The 22,317-nt window shown below is 35.0% G+C and overlaps 1 protein-coding gene across 3 annotated transcripts; it reads left to right on the top strand.

The window, feature by feature from the left end:
• LOC120344819 (uncharacterized) lies at positions 1-21,383 on the top strand. 3 transcript variants are annotated; one of them, XM_039414130.2, is made up of 26 exons: positions 1-188; positions 750-1,025; positions 1,269-1,340; positions 2,180-2,497; positions 5,668-5,878; positions 6,358-6,485; positions 7,309-7,465; positions 7,879-7,959; positions 8,464-8,690; positions 9,000-9,187; positions 10,332-10,494; positions 12,051-12,263; positions 12,747-12,872; positions 13,123-13,175; positions 13,256-13,446; positions 14,028-14,130; positions 15,437-15,520; positions 15,595-15,720; positions 16,721-16,886; positions 17,362-17,615; positions 18,020-18,126; positions 18,318-18,444; positions 18,538-18,633; positions 19,145-19,271; positions 20,111-20,213; positions 20,727-21,383. In XM_039414130.2, the coding sequence occupies exons 1-26, from the start codon at positions 56-58 to the stop codon at positions 20,755-20,757; spliced, it is 3,861 nt and encodes a 1,286-aa protein (XP_039270064.2). In that variant the 5' UTR covers positions 1-55; the 3' UTR covers positions 20,758-21,383. The 3 variants fall into 3 exon arrangements, with proteins under 3 accessions (XP_039270064.2, XP_039270063.2, XP_039270065.2); XM_039414129.2 differs by having other exon boundaries at positions 7,258-7,465; XM_039414131.2 differs by lacking the exon at positions 750-1,025 and having other exon boundaries at positions 7,258-7,465.
• The last annotated feature ends 934 nt before the right edge of the window (positions 21,384-22,317 follow it).

Raw genomic sequence — 22,317 nt, 5'->3', positions numbered from 1 at the left:
TGTTATTAGTGTATACAAAATGAACTTAAAGTAATCTCAAATATTTAAATCAGAGATGCTCTTTGCTGATGGCAAATATGTTTTGTTTTTCGGATTTGTTCTGCTATTCTATGTTGTCCCTGCAACCAACTGGTTTCACGAGAAAACGCCAGGGAATTCATGCGACAATACCGATTGCTGTATGTTTAGTAAGTACAATCCAGCATTTTTCCAATATTTTTCATTTAATTATCGATTTCGTTTCATTTTTTTAGAACGAGTACAATGATTGTTTTGTGTCTTTTAACTACAGCACATCACAGCTTTGAGCTTGTCTTGTACGTTCTATCTTTTACCCATCGCATGATATAATACTACAGCGTTGAATTGAGTGATTTCCACCCAAACTCTGTTTTGTGATAATTTGTTTGTTACATACAGGGTGCCATAAAAAAAACATAAAAGAACCCATAAGTTTTTTTGACGGAAATGAAAAAAATTCAACTAACGCTTTATTTTCTGTTTGTGACGCTTTTCACAAAAAATTGTTCTCTTTAGTCAGGAATATGTTCCAAAGGTTCTGTTTTGACATCCTGTAGTATCAGGCAGAATCATGTATGCGTCGCACTTGATCTGTGGTCAAAGCCCATCAAACTTCAATGCTTGCTTAGTATTATTAATTTTTTATATCATAAAATCATTTTTTATCCGTTCGGTTTATTTTCTTGTATGATTTCATCTTTTTTATTTTCCATTTTCGTTATATTTAGGCAAAGGAAAATACCCCGCCAAGAAACGGGTAAATCAAAATTGTTATACCGGTAACGGTCAAGAATTTCGAGGGAAAGTTAACGTTTCTCGAGACGGGGAATCATGCATGAATTGGTGGGTCTTAGGTGGCAAATTTTGGGGTAAAACAAAAGAAGAGAGGCGTCAATACGGTATCGGAAACCATAGCAATTGCCGTAATCCTGACCCGGAATATACCGGTGGTCCTTGGTGTTACATGGGTGTTGGCTTGTTCAGCAAATGTGATATTCCTTCTTGTAAGTTCATTCTTAGTTTATTCATCTCTGAAACGTTATTTTTATGTTTATTGAAAATTAACGCTTGCACGCTTGTTCGAAACTATGTTATGCCGATGCATGTACAAAGTTATTGCAATGTGAAGGCATGTTAATGATTAAACAAATACATTGATTAAAGTAAATGTTAAAAATAAGACTATTTAATTTCAAAATACGTGAAATATTATTTCCCTTTGTTATATTGTTTCATTTTATGCTTAGGCAAAGACTTCAAAGAAGATACTACGTACAACACACCCTTGCCAACCTGCGATAGAAATGCATCCGAGTTCGGTAAGTAGGTTGGTAAAAACCGGCCCTCATCCATTTGTTATTCACCATTTCATCCAATTGCTATAGATAAAGTAATTTCGCTTCAAATTTTATCTGTAATAATGAATGCATTTGTAATCGTAATAAATGCATTTGTAATATACATATGTGATTATATTAACGTAAATTTTCTAAGCTTATTATAAATTTAAATGCGGAACACCACTTTTTAAATGTACCTGAACGCAAATATACATTTATATACCCAAAGCATGCAACATTTCTAAAAGGTGTAACGTACAATGCACTTTTCCCTCTAGTTTTTTTGTATAAACTTTAGTCTGTACATATAGCTTTCGGATTTATTGAACAAAATAAAATTTTGTAAAATGGTAAGATCCTGTTTCAATGACAATAAGTTCAGATGCGGCTTTTTTGTAAATGTGGAAATTGTGTTCTTTAAAGCGAATAATCCTTCAAGGCAAATTGCAGTTTTCGTTTAACCGCCTTCAAAAATATAATATTTTGTGGGAGCATTTTGGATTTTCTCCCAGCTTAATTGTAGCTTTTGCACCGAGTATGATATAAAGCGTTAAAGTTGTACAAATGTAAAAATAAAACAGCTCGTATTAAATATAATTTCATACCAGTTTATTGACAATTTGTTCAACTATTTTGGCAATTTCAAATTTTGACAATACGTACAAATTTCTTCATCGGTTCGCCTGGCGCCCGACGTGTGTTCGTGTACATCCGCCCCGGTAGGTTTCAGATGTAATCCATATTCGAAGAATAACAAAATAAATGATTGGTAATTAAATTATTAACTCATCTTTGATCGTTATTGTTTTAATTTACAGTGTTTCCCGATTTCATGTATCATTTTCGTAAAAAAATTTACTACGTTACTAAGCGTAGGGAAGGTTATGAAACTTATAAATTTTACGATGACAACATGACGTCATTCGGAGATCCTCCTTCGGAGAATATCAAAACATCTTGGAACTTATGCACCAGTCTGAAAAACAATGATGTAATAACTTTTGCTTCCTCTTACGATGATAAATATTTGTTTGTGTACTTCGAAAGACCAGGAGCAATGATCAAATTAAATTTTGCGTCAAAGACAAGTTGGTCGGAAGTTTCTCCTCATAAATATAAAGACTGTATAATACAAGGTAAGATATTTATCTTCTTCAAAGAATAGGTTATTAACATTTTTCCAGTGCCGGTGTGCTTTCCGGATATACTATTACTCTCCAAACGTTGATGGTATTTATGTGTGTACGGAGTGCTGGACTCCTAGCTTTCGTAGGGTGATTCACGTGACTGTTGGTCGGTTACGATTTCCTTCATCATCAAAGCATCTGGAACAAATAACTGGTTAACTACAGTATTCCCATACTCGCCATGGATTGGTAATCGGACAGAAGTAAATTATATTCCGCGAACTTTTTGCCTTACGAATATTATTAGACTTTTTGTTGACTACCTCACGATCCGAGAAAATATGGGTATGGGTAAATTGCTTTGTGTTACCGTTCATGGAAATTACTGATGCACTTAATCTTCAATCTTATTCGAGGAGCGTGGTGAATCTTGAAGCTACTATTTTCTAGAAAACTAGTAATTTTCTATTTGAATAAATGTCAAAATGTAATGTGCCGTATGAGGTGTTAAGCATAGATTGATCTTCGTCGCGAGATACGTAAGGAAACAATCATCAAGTTACGACCACAAGCGAGTTGTTGGATTGTGCCCGTATGAGGTGTTAAGCATAGACTGATCTTCGTCCCGAAATAAGTAAAGAAATAGCCATGAGGTTACAACCACAAGCGATTGTTATGACAAAAACGCGGTCCATTAAGTTTTTCTGTCGCTTAGCTTTACGCACCAAGGATTGGATGTATTGTGACATCATACCGCTGATTACACTCCTCGCAGGTGGGGGTCAAATCTTTGCGCCCGAGGGTGATTTATGTAAAGACTGGTAGGCATATTCTACCTGGTGGTAACCGAACGAGAGCCTTAGTTTAGCATTCAAATAAACGATCCCGTCAACATTGCACTTCCTGAATAAATATAAATCGACTATTTCATCCACTCAACATTTTACAATTTTGATCATGACAATAATATTTTTATTGATATACCGGTAACTTAAATTTAATAAAACGTATACACTAAAAAATCTGAATTCTTGTTATCGACAATATAAAACTATTCTTATATTAAAATAGGATAACCAGCATTTTAGAATAATTTGAAAGCAATTCTAGAATTCTGAATAGTTTATTCCTTTGCAATCTTTGAGCATACAAAAGTCGAAAACCCGAATTCAAAAATTTCATGTGAAACGTTTGATGAAAATTTTCATCTCAGCGTGTGATCATCTGATCTACTTTCTGAATAAACTCAAGTTTGAATCCAACCATAATAGATGTTTCTATCGATTTCCTTGTTTATTTCTGTAACAATTGCCATTCAGAAATATGTCGACAATGACGTAACAATTTCAATTTGTGGAGCTGATCATACACTTCTTTCAATCAGATAAATATTCAAGCATGTTTGTAAACATTTTGTGAATTTTCATGCTATTTGTCAGTTCCTATCAATCAAATAATTTGATCGCCACTATGTCTTCCGAAGACGTCCAGTTTAGTTGCAATAATCAAAATTTAGTCCCGAGAACGATGCGATAGACTAGGCTAAAATCAACTATAAGTACTTGTAGGCGTCACGTGGTTTAATATTTTCAATAAATATGGTCGTTGCAAACATGCAAACCAGTATGTGAGCCACTACAAGCAGCAACACTGTCAAAATAAACATCAACTATTTTGCAATAGTAAAATATAGAAAAAAAATCGGGGTCAAAGGTCGGGGTCGGAATCTCACTTACGACGATTCTGTGCGTTACTCTTCAATTGAGTCTGTCGCTAAAGAATTGGTCCGACGTATTATTCCATAATACCTCATGATTATCGTGATTATATTAACAATTTCGCCGAATATATTCGCTTTTTGGGTTTATTTCATTTTAAAACAATTCTATTTATTTTGGCATATTTATATGAAAATCGGTCAAATTTTACTCTCTTATCCACACAGTTTATAAATTATAAATGGGGCATTGCCAAGTGTGAAACCTAAGACGAATTTAAACAATCTAAATCGTCTTTGCCTACTATTAAAATATGTATCTTCGGATCAGAATATATATCTATTCGGAGATAGATCTATATGATCAAACCGGTTCTATCCAGTTTGGTCCGGATTTTCGCTCCTCGTATTTGTATAATTTGCGCTTTGTGTAATGTACACGGAAATATTCATTTGATGGAGGTTCAAACACGGTTCCTGGTAATTCCATGCAATGAGCAACAGGAAATATTGTTTGTGGCTCATCAATTATACAAAGGAGGAAGTTTGTAGGACGTGGCGATCATCCAAGCTTACACTTGATACAAGATTCAAAGTATTTGAATCTTGACGCATCGTATCAAAAACGCAATAGAAAATTACATTCATGCCGGGGATCTAATAATGATTAGTTCAGCAAAAACGTGCATTGTCTAAAATCATGATCAGGAAATAAAAATTGTGATAGTGAAGTGTATAGTAAGGCGCGCACGCTTTTTCGGTAAAAAAACGCCATTGCTTTCACGACCGACCTTGTGTGGATAAATTCCCATACCATTATGCTTTAAATACTAAAACCATGGTGACTTTTTTTAATTTTTCTATGAAGACTCTCGCTAAAAATTAAACAGCCGGAATAATTTTAAGTTCATTTGTTGAAACATCACTCAGTCACCCAGACCACGGCATCGAATTGGACTGTTATTGAAGAGTTTCTATGGCAAAAAAATTATCTCTGTGATTTCAGTTCACCCTATACGCAAAGATCCCTATGTCCGTGTATGTGGAATAATTATTTTCATATTTCCGTATACTGTTATGCGAACATCTTTTTCAATGCTGATTTGCATTACGAGCCTCCGAAAACTCACGAGGTGCTAATGAAAATACAGTATATTTTACTTTCTTTTTCGCCCGGTAGGCTCGGGGTCGCTTGCTTTTTACTTGTGTCTATATTGATAGTTCAAGCGTCGAGTTTCTGTTTTCAATAAATAACCAATCCCAAATTTTGGGTCTTCTGATCTAACAACTACAGTAAACAAGAACTGTGACACTCGCGCTAGGATTAAACACTTTGTGTTAGCTTGGCCACGATCTTCGTAACTTATTACCGGCAGACATCAGCGGTTTAGGTTGCGGTACGATATTTATTGTAATCAGTTTTTAATTCTTGTTTATATTATGTACATATAAAAATTCAAAGCAACTCCAGAATACAGCAAGACTCCAAATTCAAAGAAATCCTTCACAGCAATGCGCCATGTTTTTTCTTTCAATGAACCATCAGTTGTTCTTTTACTTGCAAACGATAAACTGATCAGGTGCGAGTGGAGAGATGGAATTCTTAAATTTATCAACTCCACCAAATCACCATACGGGATTTGTCCAAGAGGAAGTCTTCACTTTATAAACAAGTAAGTTCAGGCTGAACTACTGTGTATCTCACCTGTTTTTAACCACGCAAAACAATAAACATGTCAATTAAAATTAGGCGCTCCAGAAGTAAGTGTACCAATATGGAGGTAACTAATTTTGTTCGCCTACTTTACATCAAGTTGTGTAAAGGGACGGAAACCTACGGGCAGGGGGTATATTCACTTGGCTAACACAGACAGTCCCCGAACTCGTAATAGAACTAAAATGAGGAGAATCGGAATAAAATTATGGCCTAACCCTAACCTGGTACACATACTCGTACTACGAGAGTACCCAAAATTTTGCACACAAGTTCGCTCGAATTCTGCAAAACCAAAGTTTTGAACGTTTCGAGAAATCATCGAAGTTTTGTCCAGAAGACTCTCTCTAAATATGCGAAAAATAACTTTTCGTAACCGCAAATAAAATTATATTATATATATATATATAGATTTTGAGCACCAACATTTTTTTCTAGGCAAAACGTTCATTATCAACTGGGAATACCAGACTCGAGCGAGGCAGTGTATTCTTCGTCCGACAAAGTTGTAAGATCAGTTGTTCTTGCTGTCAATGAAAACCCCGTCCTCGCCTTTCCAATGCTGGGTACGTGAGTGGTTTCTTTTCATTTCCACATGCAATGTCACTTACAGGTATAAGGGTCAGAGCAGAGCAACGCAAGTTTCGCCGATTAATATCGTCGGGGTGTACATATGGGTATTTTGAATGCATTTTTCATACTAACTTAAACCTGCAAATCAGAAATTGAAATAGGGAATGAAAAATTATTTTATTGTTAGGGTAAAGTGTTAGGGCGGTGTCTCGAAAATTCCGTTTCTCACTTGTCCCGCTTATTCCACCTATCGTAGCATGTGTCCCACTTGAGACACGTGGGGCAAGTGTGACAGGTGGGCCAAGTGGGATACAAAATTTTAGAGAAACCCGTGTTAGGGTTACTAGGGTATTATGTATATATTGGACTAAATGTCTTTTGTCATTGTTTACTTTCTACCTTGGTCTTATAATATGTTATCGTTCTCGATACTTACACTTTTGGGGTGTTTTCCACCCCTCCTCTTTGAACAAAACTCGCAATACAAGCAGTCGTAATACCTCAAAAAGTGCAAGGTTTTTTGAACGATGAGGTTATTACCTTTAATATTATGACACTTTCAATTTAACCCTAGTTTTCTATTGTTCCCCGAAAACGGTGACTGTTGTCCAATATCAAATAGACGATTGTAGCAATTGGACCGTTCTCAGAGACTTTAAAAATGAACAGAGCTGATTCTCTATCCATCACACTTTATTCACGGAATACACTACTAAATTATTTCCCGCTGTGTATCCCGCACATATTAATTTTCATTGCATTCAGCAAAAGGATGTCTCCCGACAGATATTTACCGTTTTCTTAAACGTGCTGCAGGATATTCCAAACTTAACGACAAGAGTCTGGTTATTCTACATCCGGTAAAATCCGGATCTGAAGTTCGGGAAATTTGTGCGGTGGACGGAACACGAAGTCGAATTTACCAATTGTACGACGGAAATCATTTGGACGATATTGTTCGCTGGCTGTTGAAGTAAGTAAAATTCGTGGTAACCCGAGCAGTGTACTTGCCTCTCACTTCGAGCAAAGCTCGGTACACGTATTAAATTAATGTTAGCTATAGTTTAGATTTTAGAAGAATCATAGCGACATAGCCCATTTATTTTTTTTATATTCCGAGTAGGACTGTGAGATTCGTATGAAAAAAGGATTTGCCATGTATCGCAACTAAGATATCTCTAGCCTGTGTTATTGGCAAAGTTACGACAGATCACTAATCAACAGCCCATGTCATTTTAAACTTCATTTGATTAATACAGTTTGAAAACACAACTGTAACCAAATGACACTGAGTTACCTCATTTTCAGCTTAATTTCATTTCTTGTGACTTCTTTTTGATTAAAAAAACTGTTATAACAGTGGATATTTAACCGTTTTACTTACAGTCGTTCGCGTAACAAAAAGGCCTGGCTTCGATTTCACGACATCAACTTGAGAAAATCTTCATTTTGTGACACAGTAGAAAAGTAAGGAAATCTGATATTATTCAGGCAAATATTCAATAATCGGTAAATATTCAGAAATATGAGATATGGGTCGTATGAGATATATGACATATGGGTCGTTCCATAATGTCTTCAATACCAAGATATTTCGAACTATTTCCCCTCGATGTTATCCAGATTCAACTTTTTGTCGCGACAGCACATTTTTATGCTAGCATATTAGAAGGTAGATTACCATTAAACACCATTTTTATGCTGTTGTCTTCATGTTTTAACAACAACATGCATGATGACGCTCGACTAAAAACAGGTGTCGTGGCTACTGAAGCAGTGAAGCCATTAATCATGTCGCGTATTGGAAGTGCATTAGTTTAATTGGAAATATTTATCTTAAATAATCTCTTTTTTTAACCGTTTTTGGGGAATGTTCAACTCTTTTAAGACTAAATACGTGACTACATGAACAGGAATTCTCCATATCTCCGCTGATATTTTCACTATAAATATCGACAATTTGTTTTTTAGCATTTCATGTTGTGCCAATATTGTGGACCAATTTACGTCTCTCGAAAAAACAAAATTTAACAATAATACTCAAACTGTGGATAATGGATGTGACAACGACATGTTTTTCGTCTTCTGCCAAGTTAATATCTTCGGAAATTCAAGAAACTGTCCGACTGTATCGTGTACGCATGACATTGGAAATGTCGTCAAAGAACAAGATTTAGTCGTGTGTGAAATACCGTTAGGTAAACAGCATAATGTTGCTTTTTATTTTATTATCATTATTTTTTTTTGGGGGGGGGATGGGGGGGAGCGAAACAAATTCTGATTATTATGTCGGACTTGAGTTATATTAAAAAAAGGTATTTTCTCCTTTACACACTGTATCAACACTTGTCATCGCGAACACGAATTAGTCACTAAATTATTCAATTTGTCTAAAAGTGGTCAAGTTTAGACGAAGACGAATTCGAAAATTATTAATATAGACGTAATTATCATCTTTTCCATGTGAAATACGTAATTTAAAACATAATTCTTGCATTTTATCGCAGGTCGTGATCCGGAGTGTTCGTTCTCGTTAGATAGCATTTTAAAATCGGAGAATTCTGGAACAATAACATATAAAAACGCTGAAGAAGCCGCGGAGAAGATGGACATGATTGCAGCTACTATACAATACCAAAATAAAAACGACACTAAGGTGTTATCAACTTTAGTAGATTCAGTGCAAGCCCTCAAGGTCAGTAAACGCAGTTTGAGTTTTTATTACAGCACTATGTTGCTGTCCCAGTTTAAAGATTTCTGGTTATTGGACACGAAATGGACCTATGAATCGTTTTGTCATTTTGTATTCTTGTTCTTGTTGTCATGAGAAAATCGCTTTTCTCATTAACTACTGGACCAATTTATTTAAAATATTCAGTGATTAAAGATATTTATTTTAAAAAATCATGTGGGCTCTAAGAGATTCGTTGTTTTGGTACTCCCGAAGTATGTGAACCAAGAATGCGGACACCGAAACGTAGTATGTGTATCAGGTTAGGGTTAGGCCATAATTTCAGGTACAAATACTACGGGAGTCACTTGGCTAGTTCTCGAACTCGTAATAGAACCAAAATAAGGAAAATTGGAATCAAATTATGGCTTAACCCTAACCTGGTACACATACTACGTTCCGTGTCCGCCATCTTGGTTCACATACTTCGGGAGTACCTTTTTTTTTTATGTGCGATCAAAATTAAAAATTGCACCTCTTGTGGCGGATCCGCATTCGCATTCTGATGGTCAGGCGAAGTCTTGGAGGCTGCGGTACCGGTAGTCTACTGTCACATATTGCATACACGTACTACTTCGTTTTCGGCTTCGTTTCCATATATTTGAGTATTGCTCGGATGTTTGAACGGTCAACCATATCTTCGTTATTTATGGTGTGTGTGTAAGTATTGTTGCAAAAGACAAGACAAAAAATTCCATAAACCTGCCGTCTCTTAAAAAAAAATGCGGTCACTGCAGAATGACAATTGTAACAAATCATCCATGAATTTGAAAATAGGAATTACACCCCAAGCGTAAATATTCCAAATTGGGTTTTGTAAAGAGATCCAGTCAAGCATTTCTTATTTCTGACTGTATTGATCACGCTTTTACAAAATAAATCTTTCACTTGCCAGACGATTTAGCATTGCGGTTACGAGTATCTTGACTTCTGCGTTTTTACAAATTCGGCTATTTCGTTGTAAAATGTACTTTACGGCTCGGGCCCATGAAACAGAAATTTACCTCCATCTGTCTCTCGGCAAAACTGGGGACGGTTATTTATCACTGACACGACTATCAAAAATCCGTACGCATAAAACGAACAAGTATACCAAATCTATTTTCAGACTATGAATTATACAACCTTGTCGCGATCAGGTGCAGAAAATTTAATATCAGACGTCATGAACGTTGTGGATAACATTGTTGATGACGAGAGAGTTGATGTATGGATGACATTACAGGAAGAGGAAGTCATTGTTAACGACAATAACAATGGAAAAGTGGAAAGTAAGCAAGTATATTGAATGAATACGTTAACTTAGGAATCACTTTTTGGGGTGTATGGTCGATTTCATAAGCACTAAAAAATGGAACTATTAAGAACTAAAATGATTACAATACAGTAGTTCTTTGCGTATGTGTACAGAGCATAGTTCGGTTTTGAGAAATATTCCTAAAAATATGCCATGTAAAAAAATTGTGTGTAGAAAAGAAACGGACTTTCATAGAACATGATTTCTGATTTGCTATAAAGTATCCGACCAGCATAAAAATTTATTGCTTCGATAAGTGGTTCCATAACTGTTCTAAGAATGGATTAAATTTAATCGAATGCCCTGCATCACACCATACGTTACTGAGCAAGTAGAACGCAGAGTGATCGCGTGTCTTTTTACCAAACGGGATCTTTTATTATTCAAATCATTTATTCATTCAAGCGATCTCAACAGCATCATTTGAACTGGTCGTTATTTTTTGCAAGTCTTTCACCAACATTCAAATTTTACTTTGCCAGTTGTTTGCCATTTATGCCAGACGCTTTTTTGTGTGACCGCGGCTTCAGAAGCTATTTTGGAAGGAAAACAACGAAGGTGTCAAAACATATTATTCAGTGAAATTATCTCTTCATAAATAATATAAATATTTAATAAGTTTTCTTGGAAACTGTCATTTCGCACAATCGGTTTCGGAAATAACCCAATGTGCATGCATTTACTTAAATAACAGATCGCCTAATAAGGCATTCAAAGCTGATTCACGGCACGGAAATTTAAGCAGTACATAACGTGTTTCTTTTGATAAGGTTTGCCGCATTTTTATATCTAACAAGATCCCAGATATGTATTAGTAAAATTCAGAAAATATCAGAACATTTTCAGTTGTAGATAGCTTTCTAATTTATTATATTCTGGGTAAGAACTTAGGGATATAAAAAACATGCAACGATATAGAGATAATGAGGAAAGCTTGTAAAAATTACGGTGCTCCCGAAGTATTCGTACCAAGATGGCGCACAACCTGAACGTAGTATGTGTACCAGGTTAGGATTGTTCAGGTTGTGCGTCATTTTGGTACGGATACTTCCAGAGCGCCAAAATTACTGGTGCTGAAAATTTAATTATTCAACGAATACAATCTTTTTACACTCTAAGAAGATTCTAAACGTTAATTAGGTGTGATCAAGATGTTTTGTCGTTTTGCAATAAATCATACAACGGGAAAGTAATTTTTCACTTAACATATATTAGTATTACCCAATATATAGCTCACAGAGTAACAAGGTCGTTACGGGGTGTTAACCTATCATTACTACCCGGTGAATCAGTACAAGTAAACTCAATTCGACGAAATATGTGATTCTACCAAAATGCCTTGAGTCACAAAATACCGATGAATAAACGATCGGTATCGAATATTGTACTACATGATTTTAAAACGAGTTATAGGATAATAAAACAGTGAATTTTGTTCAAAATAATTCATGATATCGAAGTAAAAAAAAATTCATTTTAAAACAGTGATTTAGTTTATTTCTTTATTAAGGTTTTATTTTTTTATTTTAGCCGCTACGGAAAGTATGCAATCAAAAGAAAAATCGAAAAAATTGCCATCAGATATGCTCTTCACTCTGGAAACTGTTCTAGGAGAGATAGCTTCTAGTCAAATTGGAGTTCAAATATCTGCTGGGGAAAATTCAACTTTTCACATGGACATAAAGACTAAAAATATACATAGCACAATTCAAAATTTGGAAATTCAAGATGACGGATTAACAGGTAAATACAATGGAACTGAATCACAAATTATCCTAATTTTGTTGTTTTCTAACTGCACCAGATATTCTTTGATACTATTCAATTCGTTCTTACTTTAATCAAGGCTCGCATCCTGTAAAAGACGAGCAGTTCCAATGTCTTGTAGGAATCTCCATTTTCACTCGACCAGTGCCCATGTTCTGACTAACTCTTATGATTTACCTGTTTTCAACTGTTGTCATCTCAATGCTAACCAGTGCCAACTCAAGTTGTTTCTACTGCATTGCTTAATAAAAATTGCAAGCTTAAGAAAGTAACATGTATGTAACACATTTCGGATTCAGATTTCCACCATCTCACCTAAGGTGTAATAAATAAACTAAGTAGACAATGCCGGTAAGATTTCGGTCGTCCGAAAAATAGCAGCTTCATACATATTGTGGATGCTTATACAAGGCCTTATTCGGGGGGAAAGGATATGAATAACATTTTGTGTGTTTCCAGTCGATGAAAGCAACTTATTAAAGTTTGATCGTATCGGTGAAAAATCCGGAGAACAACCTCTAACTATAGTTTCAAGATATCCCAATGTTATGCACCTCATATCTCAAGTGGAAAACGCAAAGAAAGGTGATAGCTTTTATTCGATATTGTATAATAACTATTGTTTTGAAAAATATGAAAATTCCCTGATATTGATCACAGTAATCTTTTTACATTAAACTCGACGAGTGTGGTTAGCAAAGTCGAAATCAGAGTCGTAATTTAAAAAAATAAATTGAAAATTCAGTGTTGGTGATTTTTCAACACTAAAAAAATTTTCAACAGTGCGCATTTATCCTTACTCTATCTTACTTCACATCAATGTATTATTATTCAGAAACTGAATGTAAAACTGAGGATTGTTTGGAAAAAAATCAAAACAAAATTGAGGTAAATTTATAACAATTATAACTTTTGTGTTCTCGTCATCTATTTAATGATGAATAACCTAAAAGTATTGAATATTTTAGTTTATTAATTCATCTCCCGTGATTTCGGCATCTGTGATGGAACGAGGAAAGGTGGTACCTGCATCAGTTACATTTGTGGTGCCGTACAAAGAGGATGATATTCCTGATCCTCGAGAAAGAGATTCGAAATTCTATTTTTCATGTCGATATCTTGCTGTTGATGAAGCCTCGAAAACAAAATGGGATGATAGGTAATTTTTGAACTGTTTCAAGATTTTTAGATGCAATTGAAATATAAACAAATAGGAAAAATAATAAATTTTGAAAAACTGTTTTTTGACCTTTGACCCATTCTAACAAAAATTTTCGAGACTTCACATTGCCAGATTTGTGTTGCTTTTTCAAAAATTATTTTTTGGGTTGCCATGGCAACCATTTGGTCTCATTTCAAATATCCAGCATGTTATAACAAAACTATAATAAAACTTCTTCGAAGATAAAGGACCAGTCAGATTTATACGTTAAAGTTGTAGTAACTAGCATAAGCACGCTGTAAAAACGAGATCGTTAGCGAGTGCCAGAAAACACTTTGCTATCCTTGATATTCTTTCTACTACTAATTTCTTTCACCCCGCTTGCGATATTTTTTATTATCAGACAATCTCGTAGCAAATGATGTGCTACTCTTGCATCTATTTCATACTACATGCATATCGCCCTCTTACACCCTAGGAGTGTATAACTATTCGCGTTTTAGTCAAGGAAATTTGTAACAAAACAAACCCTAAACCTTGTTCTAAACAAACTAATAAAACATATTATCTCGTTTAAGTGGATGCAAAGTTACAAAGGTCGACAAGGTGAAAAAACTAGTATATTGCTTTTGCAATCACACAACAAACTTCGCTATTCTTCTACAAGTCGTCCCTCCAAAGGTACGGCGGAAGTGTCACTAGTCAAAGATATGATTCTTCATAAATATATAAAATCGATTTTGTTTTCATGAATAATCGCAATTCTGAGTTCAAACGAATTTAAACTGAAAATCGATAGTATTACTTTAGTTTTGAGCATTTTCATTATTATAGATTTGGTGCCGATATAAGTAACCCCGGTTTACTGTTAACCGGGTTATCAGTTAAAAAGTAGACATATCTATGGCAACTTCATGAGTATATTTCTAAAATACTAAAATATAATAATGAAAACTATTCAAATGCTGATTAATCTTTGATTGGCAAGTTATGAATTTAAGTCATAGACCAGGGATGGCGAACCTTTTTCAATGAATGGGTCAAAAATTATATTTTTATCGTGGAACAGAAGAGAGTGGGTCACAGGTATTTAATCCATGTCTGTATCTGTATCAGAAACTTCTGAAACAAATCTCATAAGCTGGTGTTGGTGTGGTTTTGGCTTTACTTTACTTTTTATATCACTCGATTTTTTGAAATTAGAGTACGAGAACACGCATATGAATTACCAAAAATGTTTAGGATGATACGGCAAATTATTTTACGGTTCCAAAGAGTTTGGATGAAATCCCAATCTGATTTAGTTAAATTGTTCGATCAGCTCTCAACCACATTAAAGCACTTTTACACTGCCCCATTGTTATTTCAGATTTCTAGGTTTTTATTTCAAGTCTGAAAGATTTTGTTTTCTCAACGGCATTGTAGGCGAGAAACAATAAAATTCAGAGTAGCATCTAGTTTTCGTATAAGCCCTAAAACAGTCTGCAGATGCACGTCCGAAGGAGACAAGGCGTTACGAGAAATGAACAGACCATTTGCATTGTTATGTCATAAACGAGGTCAGGGCCAATAGCTGAATAACGGTACACAGCGGTGCAGACATGCGTTCAAGATTGGGGGTTTTGAAAATTACCACACCGGCCCGGAAATTAACAATTTGAATATGAGTGATGGCAGCCTTGACTGCCCAACTGACGGTACATTATATATATATTAGTTTAGTTATTGTTAGATTAATTTAAGACCGGTTTTATCAATTTTTATTACTGATATCACATTTTATTTTATTCGTGCCTTGGCGGGTCACGAATAAAACGCGGTGGGTCACTTTGTGACCCGCGGGTCAGTGGTTCGCCATCCCTGTCATAGACCATAAATGTCATTAATTAATATAAATGTGCATATAGGTGATTGTGAATATGTAAATGATATTATGGTATTTATTTGAACAACATTCATTGCGCTTTGTTTACGTCTTTCTCTACAGATCAACAAAGCTGACATGCAAAAGCTGCAAACCATTTCATACATCGGGGAAACAATATCTGTGTTTTGTTTGGTTTTCACTCTTGTAAGTTTTTCTTCCATATATATTACATATTACTCAATGCTTCGTTTGCAAGTGAAATATTTTCATTTTTATAGACGACTTTTATCGTTTTTCGTCGAACTCTGAAATCGCCTCGCATGGTAGCGCACTTTCATCTCGTTTCTGCTCTCATTATTTTCCATACTACACAATTACTGGTCGTCTTTGCTGAGAAAGAAAAGGTATTATTTTACAGTAGGTAAACAGAATGGATCTATTTTTTTAAGGTGTGCTGGTAAATGGATACTAATTATCTTCAGTTTATCTAGAATTAAATTATGAATTCTTAAATTCTGATGAATCATATTTGATTATTCCATTGACTCGTGACGCAAATTGCATTCCACATATACGTGTTTATTGCGCATCATACTCTACCTATAGTTTGAATGTATTACAGCGTATTTAAAAAGTTAAATTACTTCTTTATTTAATTAACAAAATATACCAAAAACCTAACTCGAACTTGGTAAATTTTGGTTCACTTCAAAATTAATTTGGATTGTACTTCAAGAAAAGTAATTTTTCGTGAGTCACTGTGCTTTTTTACATGCCATTAGCATGATTTTTTCTCTCACCAGAAAGAGAATTGAAGTTAACATTTGAATGTTAGTGTATAGCGCTTCAGCATACGCATAAGCTTCTCACTTTCATCAGCAATAGTCAGGGCGTGCCTGCTAACCTTCCATTAACATGATTTTTTTACCCAAATAATAATTTAGCATTTGAATGTTACTCCATAGCAGGGGTGGGCAATTACTTTTCTGAGTGGGCCATTTACAAAATATAGACTTGGTTACTGGGCCGTAGGCTCAAAACTCAATATGAAAAACTATGAATAAAAAACAGTTTATTTACAAAATCTAGGCTGGTGTTTATATAATAATAAGAAGCCCAAAGTAACGATCGGGGTCATTACGACGTTATTTTCATCGATATTACCCGAAATTTATAACCATAAAGACTATAGTCGTAATCTCATCAGACACAAGTGGGCCGGATGAAACACATCAGTGTGCCCAGGTGTGCCGGATCCGGCCCGCGCGCCGCTATTTGCCCACCCCTGTCTATAGCGCTTCGGAATACGTATATATTTTCTACTCCGACTTACCATTGATAAATTTCGGATGTAAGTTATCTATCAAGCCATGTTACCACGATTTGTTTGTGTGTTAATTCCAGAGCACCAACGTTCTACCTTGCATCATTGTTACAATTTTGACTCACTTTTCTCTCCTGGCAACATTTTGTTGGATGTTATGTGAAGGAATACTTTTATACATGAGTGTTATCAGCGTTTTTCATTCAATGAAATACATGAATGTTATCAGATATGTATTGGGATGGGGTATGTTTTTTTATATTTATAATATGGTAATAATTGATATAGTATAGTAATAATATAAATTGAAAAGCATTTTCTTCAATTTTCGTATAGCCTATAATTTACAACATGATTACCATATTTAGTCAATTCCCATTATTTTCTACTAAAAAGCTTATTCTTGAATAAAATAAAAATTACGACAAATATATTTATATATTTACTTTCCAATATACGTGGTTGTTTCTGCAATATTTGCTAAAATAATGATTTGAAAATTCGATCAGATTGTATCAAAAATAGAGAATCTAGCATTGGGAGACGTCCCCCCTCACCTAAATACTGCCTCTTACTAATACTGCTCACCCAAATACTGCCTTTAGCATGCGCCATATCTAAAAAAAAGAAAGAAAAAGCATTTCTCCTCACAATATAACTGCGTTTTCTCCTAGCAGATGATATTATTTTTCAAATTTTCTCATCAATTGTTTTTATTTAGTGATACCAGCTTTCATAACTGGAATTACAATAGCATGCGGGCTTACGCGTCACCCGTATCCTACCTGTTACCTGCAAGGTGTTGGAGAAACGAGTTGTCCTAATATGAATGATGATCCAAATGTAACTGAGACAAATTCAGCATTTGATTCTGCGGATGCACAACCCGACGTTCAACTTATACAATGGTGCTGGTTGAGCACTGCTAATTATTTAATTTGGGCTATGGCGGCCCCTGCGGTAGTAACACTATTGGTAAGTTCGACCAACATGTGAAATATTAGTATCCGCAATGTATATGGTAGATGCATTCAGTGTGGAATCTGGGTTCTGATTTACCGTCTACTATGTAATTTTTGGTGCTCCAGAAGTATGTGCACCAGGATATCGCACAGTCTGAATCCTAACCGGTACACACATACTATGTTCAGGTTGTGCATCATTCTGGTGCACATACTTCTGGAGGTCCTAATTGGTTTGGTACACTATAATTTTTATTTGAACTTTGTATCTATCCTAACGGTGCAAACCACCGTTAAATTCTCTCTACCATCCTTGTTTGACATTCAGACATAAACAATCCACAATGTCACTGATTAATTATTTAACACATTACTTAATAATCTCCAGTATTAGAATGACGTTTTTACTTATTTCAGATAAACGCAGTAATTTTGGCAAAGGTATCCTGGGTTATTGCACAAACGGCAAAGTCAGCTAATATGTATCGTCCTACTACAGAGCAGAAGAAAGAAAAACATATCAGGTACCGGTAGTAGACTACATAAATAAAGTTACATAAATAAGTTTCATTATACATCATTTATCTGACGAGTACATTTTTATCGAAGACTACTAAAACTCTAAAATAATAAAGGTTCTGCACAGCAGTCTATAAAATGATTTTTGCACTATTGTTTGAATTATAATCTGCTATGTTTATTTTCCTCAATTAAGAAAATGCTTGAAAGGAGCGATGTTACTCATGCCTATCTTGGGTGTGCCGTGGATTTTTGGATTGATACCACAAGCTGCAAGTCACGTTAGCTTGTTATACGCGTTTGCTATATTCAACTCATTACAAGTAAGTTAGTTTTCCGCGTAGGATTTCATCATGTTTAGATGGGAAATTATGTAAATATTCCAATTTTACATCAGAATTCATTCATATTGACAGGGATTCTTCATTTTGCTATTTTATTGCATACTAAGCTCTGAAGTGAGATCGGCGTTCATTCGATGTGTGCGAAAACAAACTTTACTTCACTCTCAGGTATGTCGTTGGCATAATATGTTTCATCTTTACATCCATACGCCGTTTCATATACATGTAGAACATCTATTGATATTGAAAGCATCTTTAAAATGACAGTTTTTGGTATGTTTCCAGTTCGCAATTGCTCAATTTAACAATGAAAGTCTATTGATCCGCATTGGATTTGTAGTATGAAGTGTACGCTTGTATACAATCACATTTTGTGCCGTAAGTAAAAAAGTCTGTTTTTCACATGTTTTCGTAATATAGGAAGCCACACTCATATGGGTGGAATATGACTGTGAAATAAGTCCCTATTCTAAAATTAGTTGCAATAGAAAATTGCGATCCCGTTATTGGTTATTTAAATTTTCTTATTCGCTGTACTGATTGGCTGCGCTGTAGGTATTGGCATGTTTTACACAGTTAGTAGTAGTGTTATTCAATATTCTGCAACATTCTCACCGAAGGAGTACCGTGGGACTTACCTCGTATATTACGACAAATATAATTTACTTTACCGCTGCAGAACTGGTCAAGTAACATGTCAGGAAGGCACAGTTATGCTGATCAGAAAAGCGGAAATAGAAAATCAGTTTGTTCGGTGACCAAATCGAGAATAACTTCATCTACAGATCTTATAAAACGAGACTCAAGTACGTAAGATAAAAATATCATAAGAGTTTTAAAATGGTGATTTTTTTTAGCAAATAACATGAAACCCGTGAAAACTCTTGTTTACCCTTGATCAACTTGTTTACCCTTGATAAAATTATAATTTTGCCGGACCTCCTGAAGTATGCGCACCAAGATGGCGCACAACCTGAACTCAGGTTATGTACCTAGTTAGGGTTCAGTTTGTGCGACATCTTGGTGCGCATACTTCAGGAGTACCATTTTGCCAACTGTAATTACCGTACCTAACATATATATATATATATATATAGACTGAAAATATTTATTGTTTTTACATTTTCCCCTTTCTGTTCTCTTGTTTGTTAATTCTGTTGAATTTATAATCTTCAATATTTGTCTGTACCTGGGGTGGGCAAAGGTTTTGGACCAGTATCACAAAAGCGAAGTGGAAAACAATAAGTTTTGTGCCGAAACTAAATTTAATCGCAATTGCTATTAGTTTGGCGTGGCAGCACCATGCGGGCCAGATTGATTTACCCAACTGGCCGGATTTGTCCCGCGGGCCGTAGTTTGCCAATGTCAGAGACTCAAACCAACATCAGTGTCAACTTGTGATACCACTCAATACCTTCCACGATTGCAGCATAGATTTTTTATTTTTTTTTATTTAAAAAGGTGAAATAAAAAGCACTTCGCAAAATAGCATTTCGTGCTGAACAATGGTAAATCTGTCACTAAAATGGTGTGAAAAAAAAAACACTTCACACTATTCAATGAATATATATATATGCTGTTTGCACTATTCTATTGCGGTAAAATTGCACACACTTTACCAATTCTAATTATACATTACTCACAGAACGAAAGTTAACGACTCAACTATCTTCAAGTTCAACAACTCATGCGGATAAACTCGATAGTGATGACATATTTTCAGAAAAGTATATAAACAACAATGCAAGGTAAATTTAATCTACCACAATAATTAAAAATAGTGGTAAAATATACAATAATTTCCAACTTTTCTGAATTACCGTTTTATGCTTTTTTTTGTCTTATGTGTTGTAATTTTTTGTACCATGGCGGAGAGGGAGAACAAATTTTAGTGTTTAAAGATTGTAATTTTCGCTAGAGGGCAATTACTTTTTTACTTATTTATTACAAAGACTTCTCTATGGTAGTTGTTTTTTGTATGCGATGACGTCATCAAAATTAAGCATCCACGCTTGTTGCGTGCTGATGGTCAATCCAAGTTGGCAAGACAACAGTATCCTATCGGACCGGTAATGTAAAAGATCAGATATCCGTACTTCGTTTTGGATCTCTTGTCCATATATTTGAGCATCTCTCTATTATTTCTTCTACACGTGCCATTTTCATTGTATGGTATCCTGATTTATGCGGAATTAGATCCTATTTTACAAAATAGTGTTCCAAATTTTTGGGTGAATATCTAAAATTTCCAATATTTTTAGGATTCCTTTACGAAGTGAAAGTTCGCTTTGAGTGTAAGTATTGGAACTATATGCCCGATTGATGTCTCAGAACCTGGAGGAAAATTTTATTATGGACACAATCCGCCAGAGTATGCCGAAGAGCGGAAGCATTTGCGAAGATGTCGCAGTCTCGCTCCTCGCAGGCTCATTTTACATCGCGAAGCCTGTAAAATTCAATAAGTACCAGATTGCCACGTTAATATTAAACCAGACGCTCCAGTAGAGCAGTGGTTTTTAATATATCGTTGTCTGTATTTGAGTCAAAAAGTACTAAAATTAAAAATACATTTTTGCGATGTTAGGGTTTGGGTCGCGAAAATTCATCAAAACTCAGATTTGGGTCGCGCTCAAAAAGGTTTAAGAACCACTGCTGTAGAGAGTAAGTGCGAGGGGAGAATTAGCGCGCATCATGTGGAAATTGAATAGAGTGCGTTTCTTTTTAATTCAGCGTCAGTATTGTCATCTATGCGTTACTCCAATGTGTCATTGTTACTTAAATGATATACGATGATGTGTTTCGATATTTTGTATTTTTTCTTTATTTCTTCACCGATTCCTAATACTTGTTAAAACTGACATTCCTACCCATCATTTTACTGGTATGATTACGTTAATAAAGCAATCATAAATATCCGACTCAATTTTTTATTTTCAGTCATACGGGTCACGTAAAATTAAGTGAAGCGTTCAATGGCCATAATGAAAGAAAATGATTTGTGTGGTTGAAAGATATATTATCTAATAATTATACTTTTTTCTTTTGAACCTTATCCCAAAATCTAATTTGAGCTTCAAAAAAGGTTCAGTAACAATAGGAACTTTTAAGCCGTACGTGATGTGCATGTAACAAACCTGAACACAATTCTTACTATTAGGACTAATTTGCGGTCGCGATCTCGATTCCTTCGGGCTGAGTTATTGAATGATATAACAACGCGAGGATTAGAACGTCTTCCAGTCGCACGGATACTTTTGTAAAGCTTTGTAAATTCTTACTGTTTTCAAACAATTGGAGTGAACGCATTGGGTTATAATTAAAACATAATGAATAGCAGAATTCGTGATATGTATATAGCTGTAACACCTGAACTTTGGCAGACAACCTGTTTGAATACAAACATTAATTATCTATGAGTAAATTCCATATAACTTCAATATCAAAGTTGAAGTTTCTAGTAACGGGACTAAATCCAATAAATATTTCATATCTTTGATTAAAACCAGCTGAAACCACTTGAAATTAAACCTCAAACCTAAATAATCAAACGGGAAGTACGTCAACTCTTCGAAGTAAAACATTGTTTTCTTTCTATATTGCCATACCACGTCATTGTTTATCGCGAATTAAAATTGCCAAAGCACGAGATCTAACACGGCCCTCAATCGGTCCATCTAAATAATTACAAAACTTTTCAAATATAGTCCTCCCGTGGCTGACATATAACATGTACTCCTGCTGGGTTTTATGGCTGTTTCAAATGGGCGTGCACAAATATAATTTCAAATACTTATAAACGAGTATTATTTATTGTCGTTAAAGAATATCAAAAATAAGCACCATAAACTATAC

This window comes from Styela clava, chromosome 5, assembly GCF_964204865.1.
Source record: "Styela clava chromosome 5, kaStyClav1.hap1.2, whole genome shotgun sequence".
NCBI lineage: Eukaryota > Metazoa > Chordata > Ascidiacea > Stolidobranchia > Styelidae > Styela > Styela clava.
This window is presented reverse-complemented; position numbering and strand designations above follow the sequence as displayed.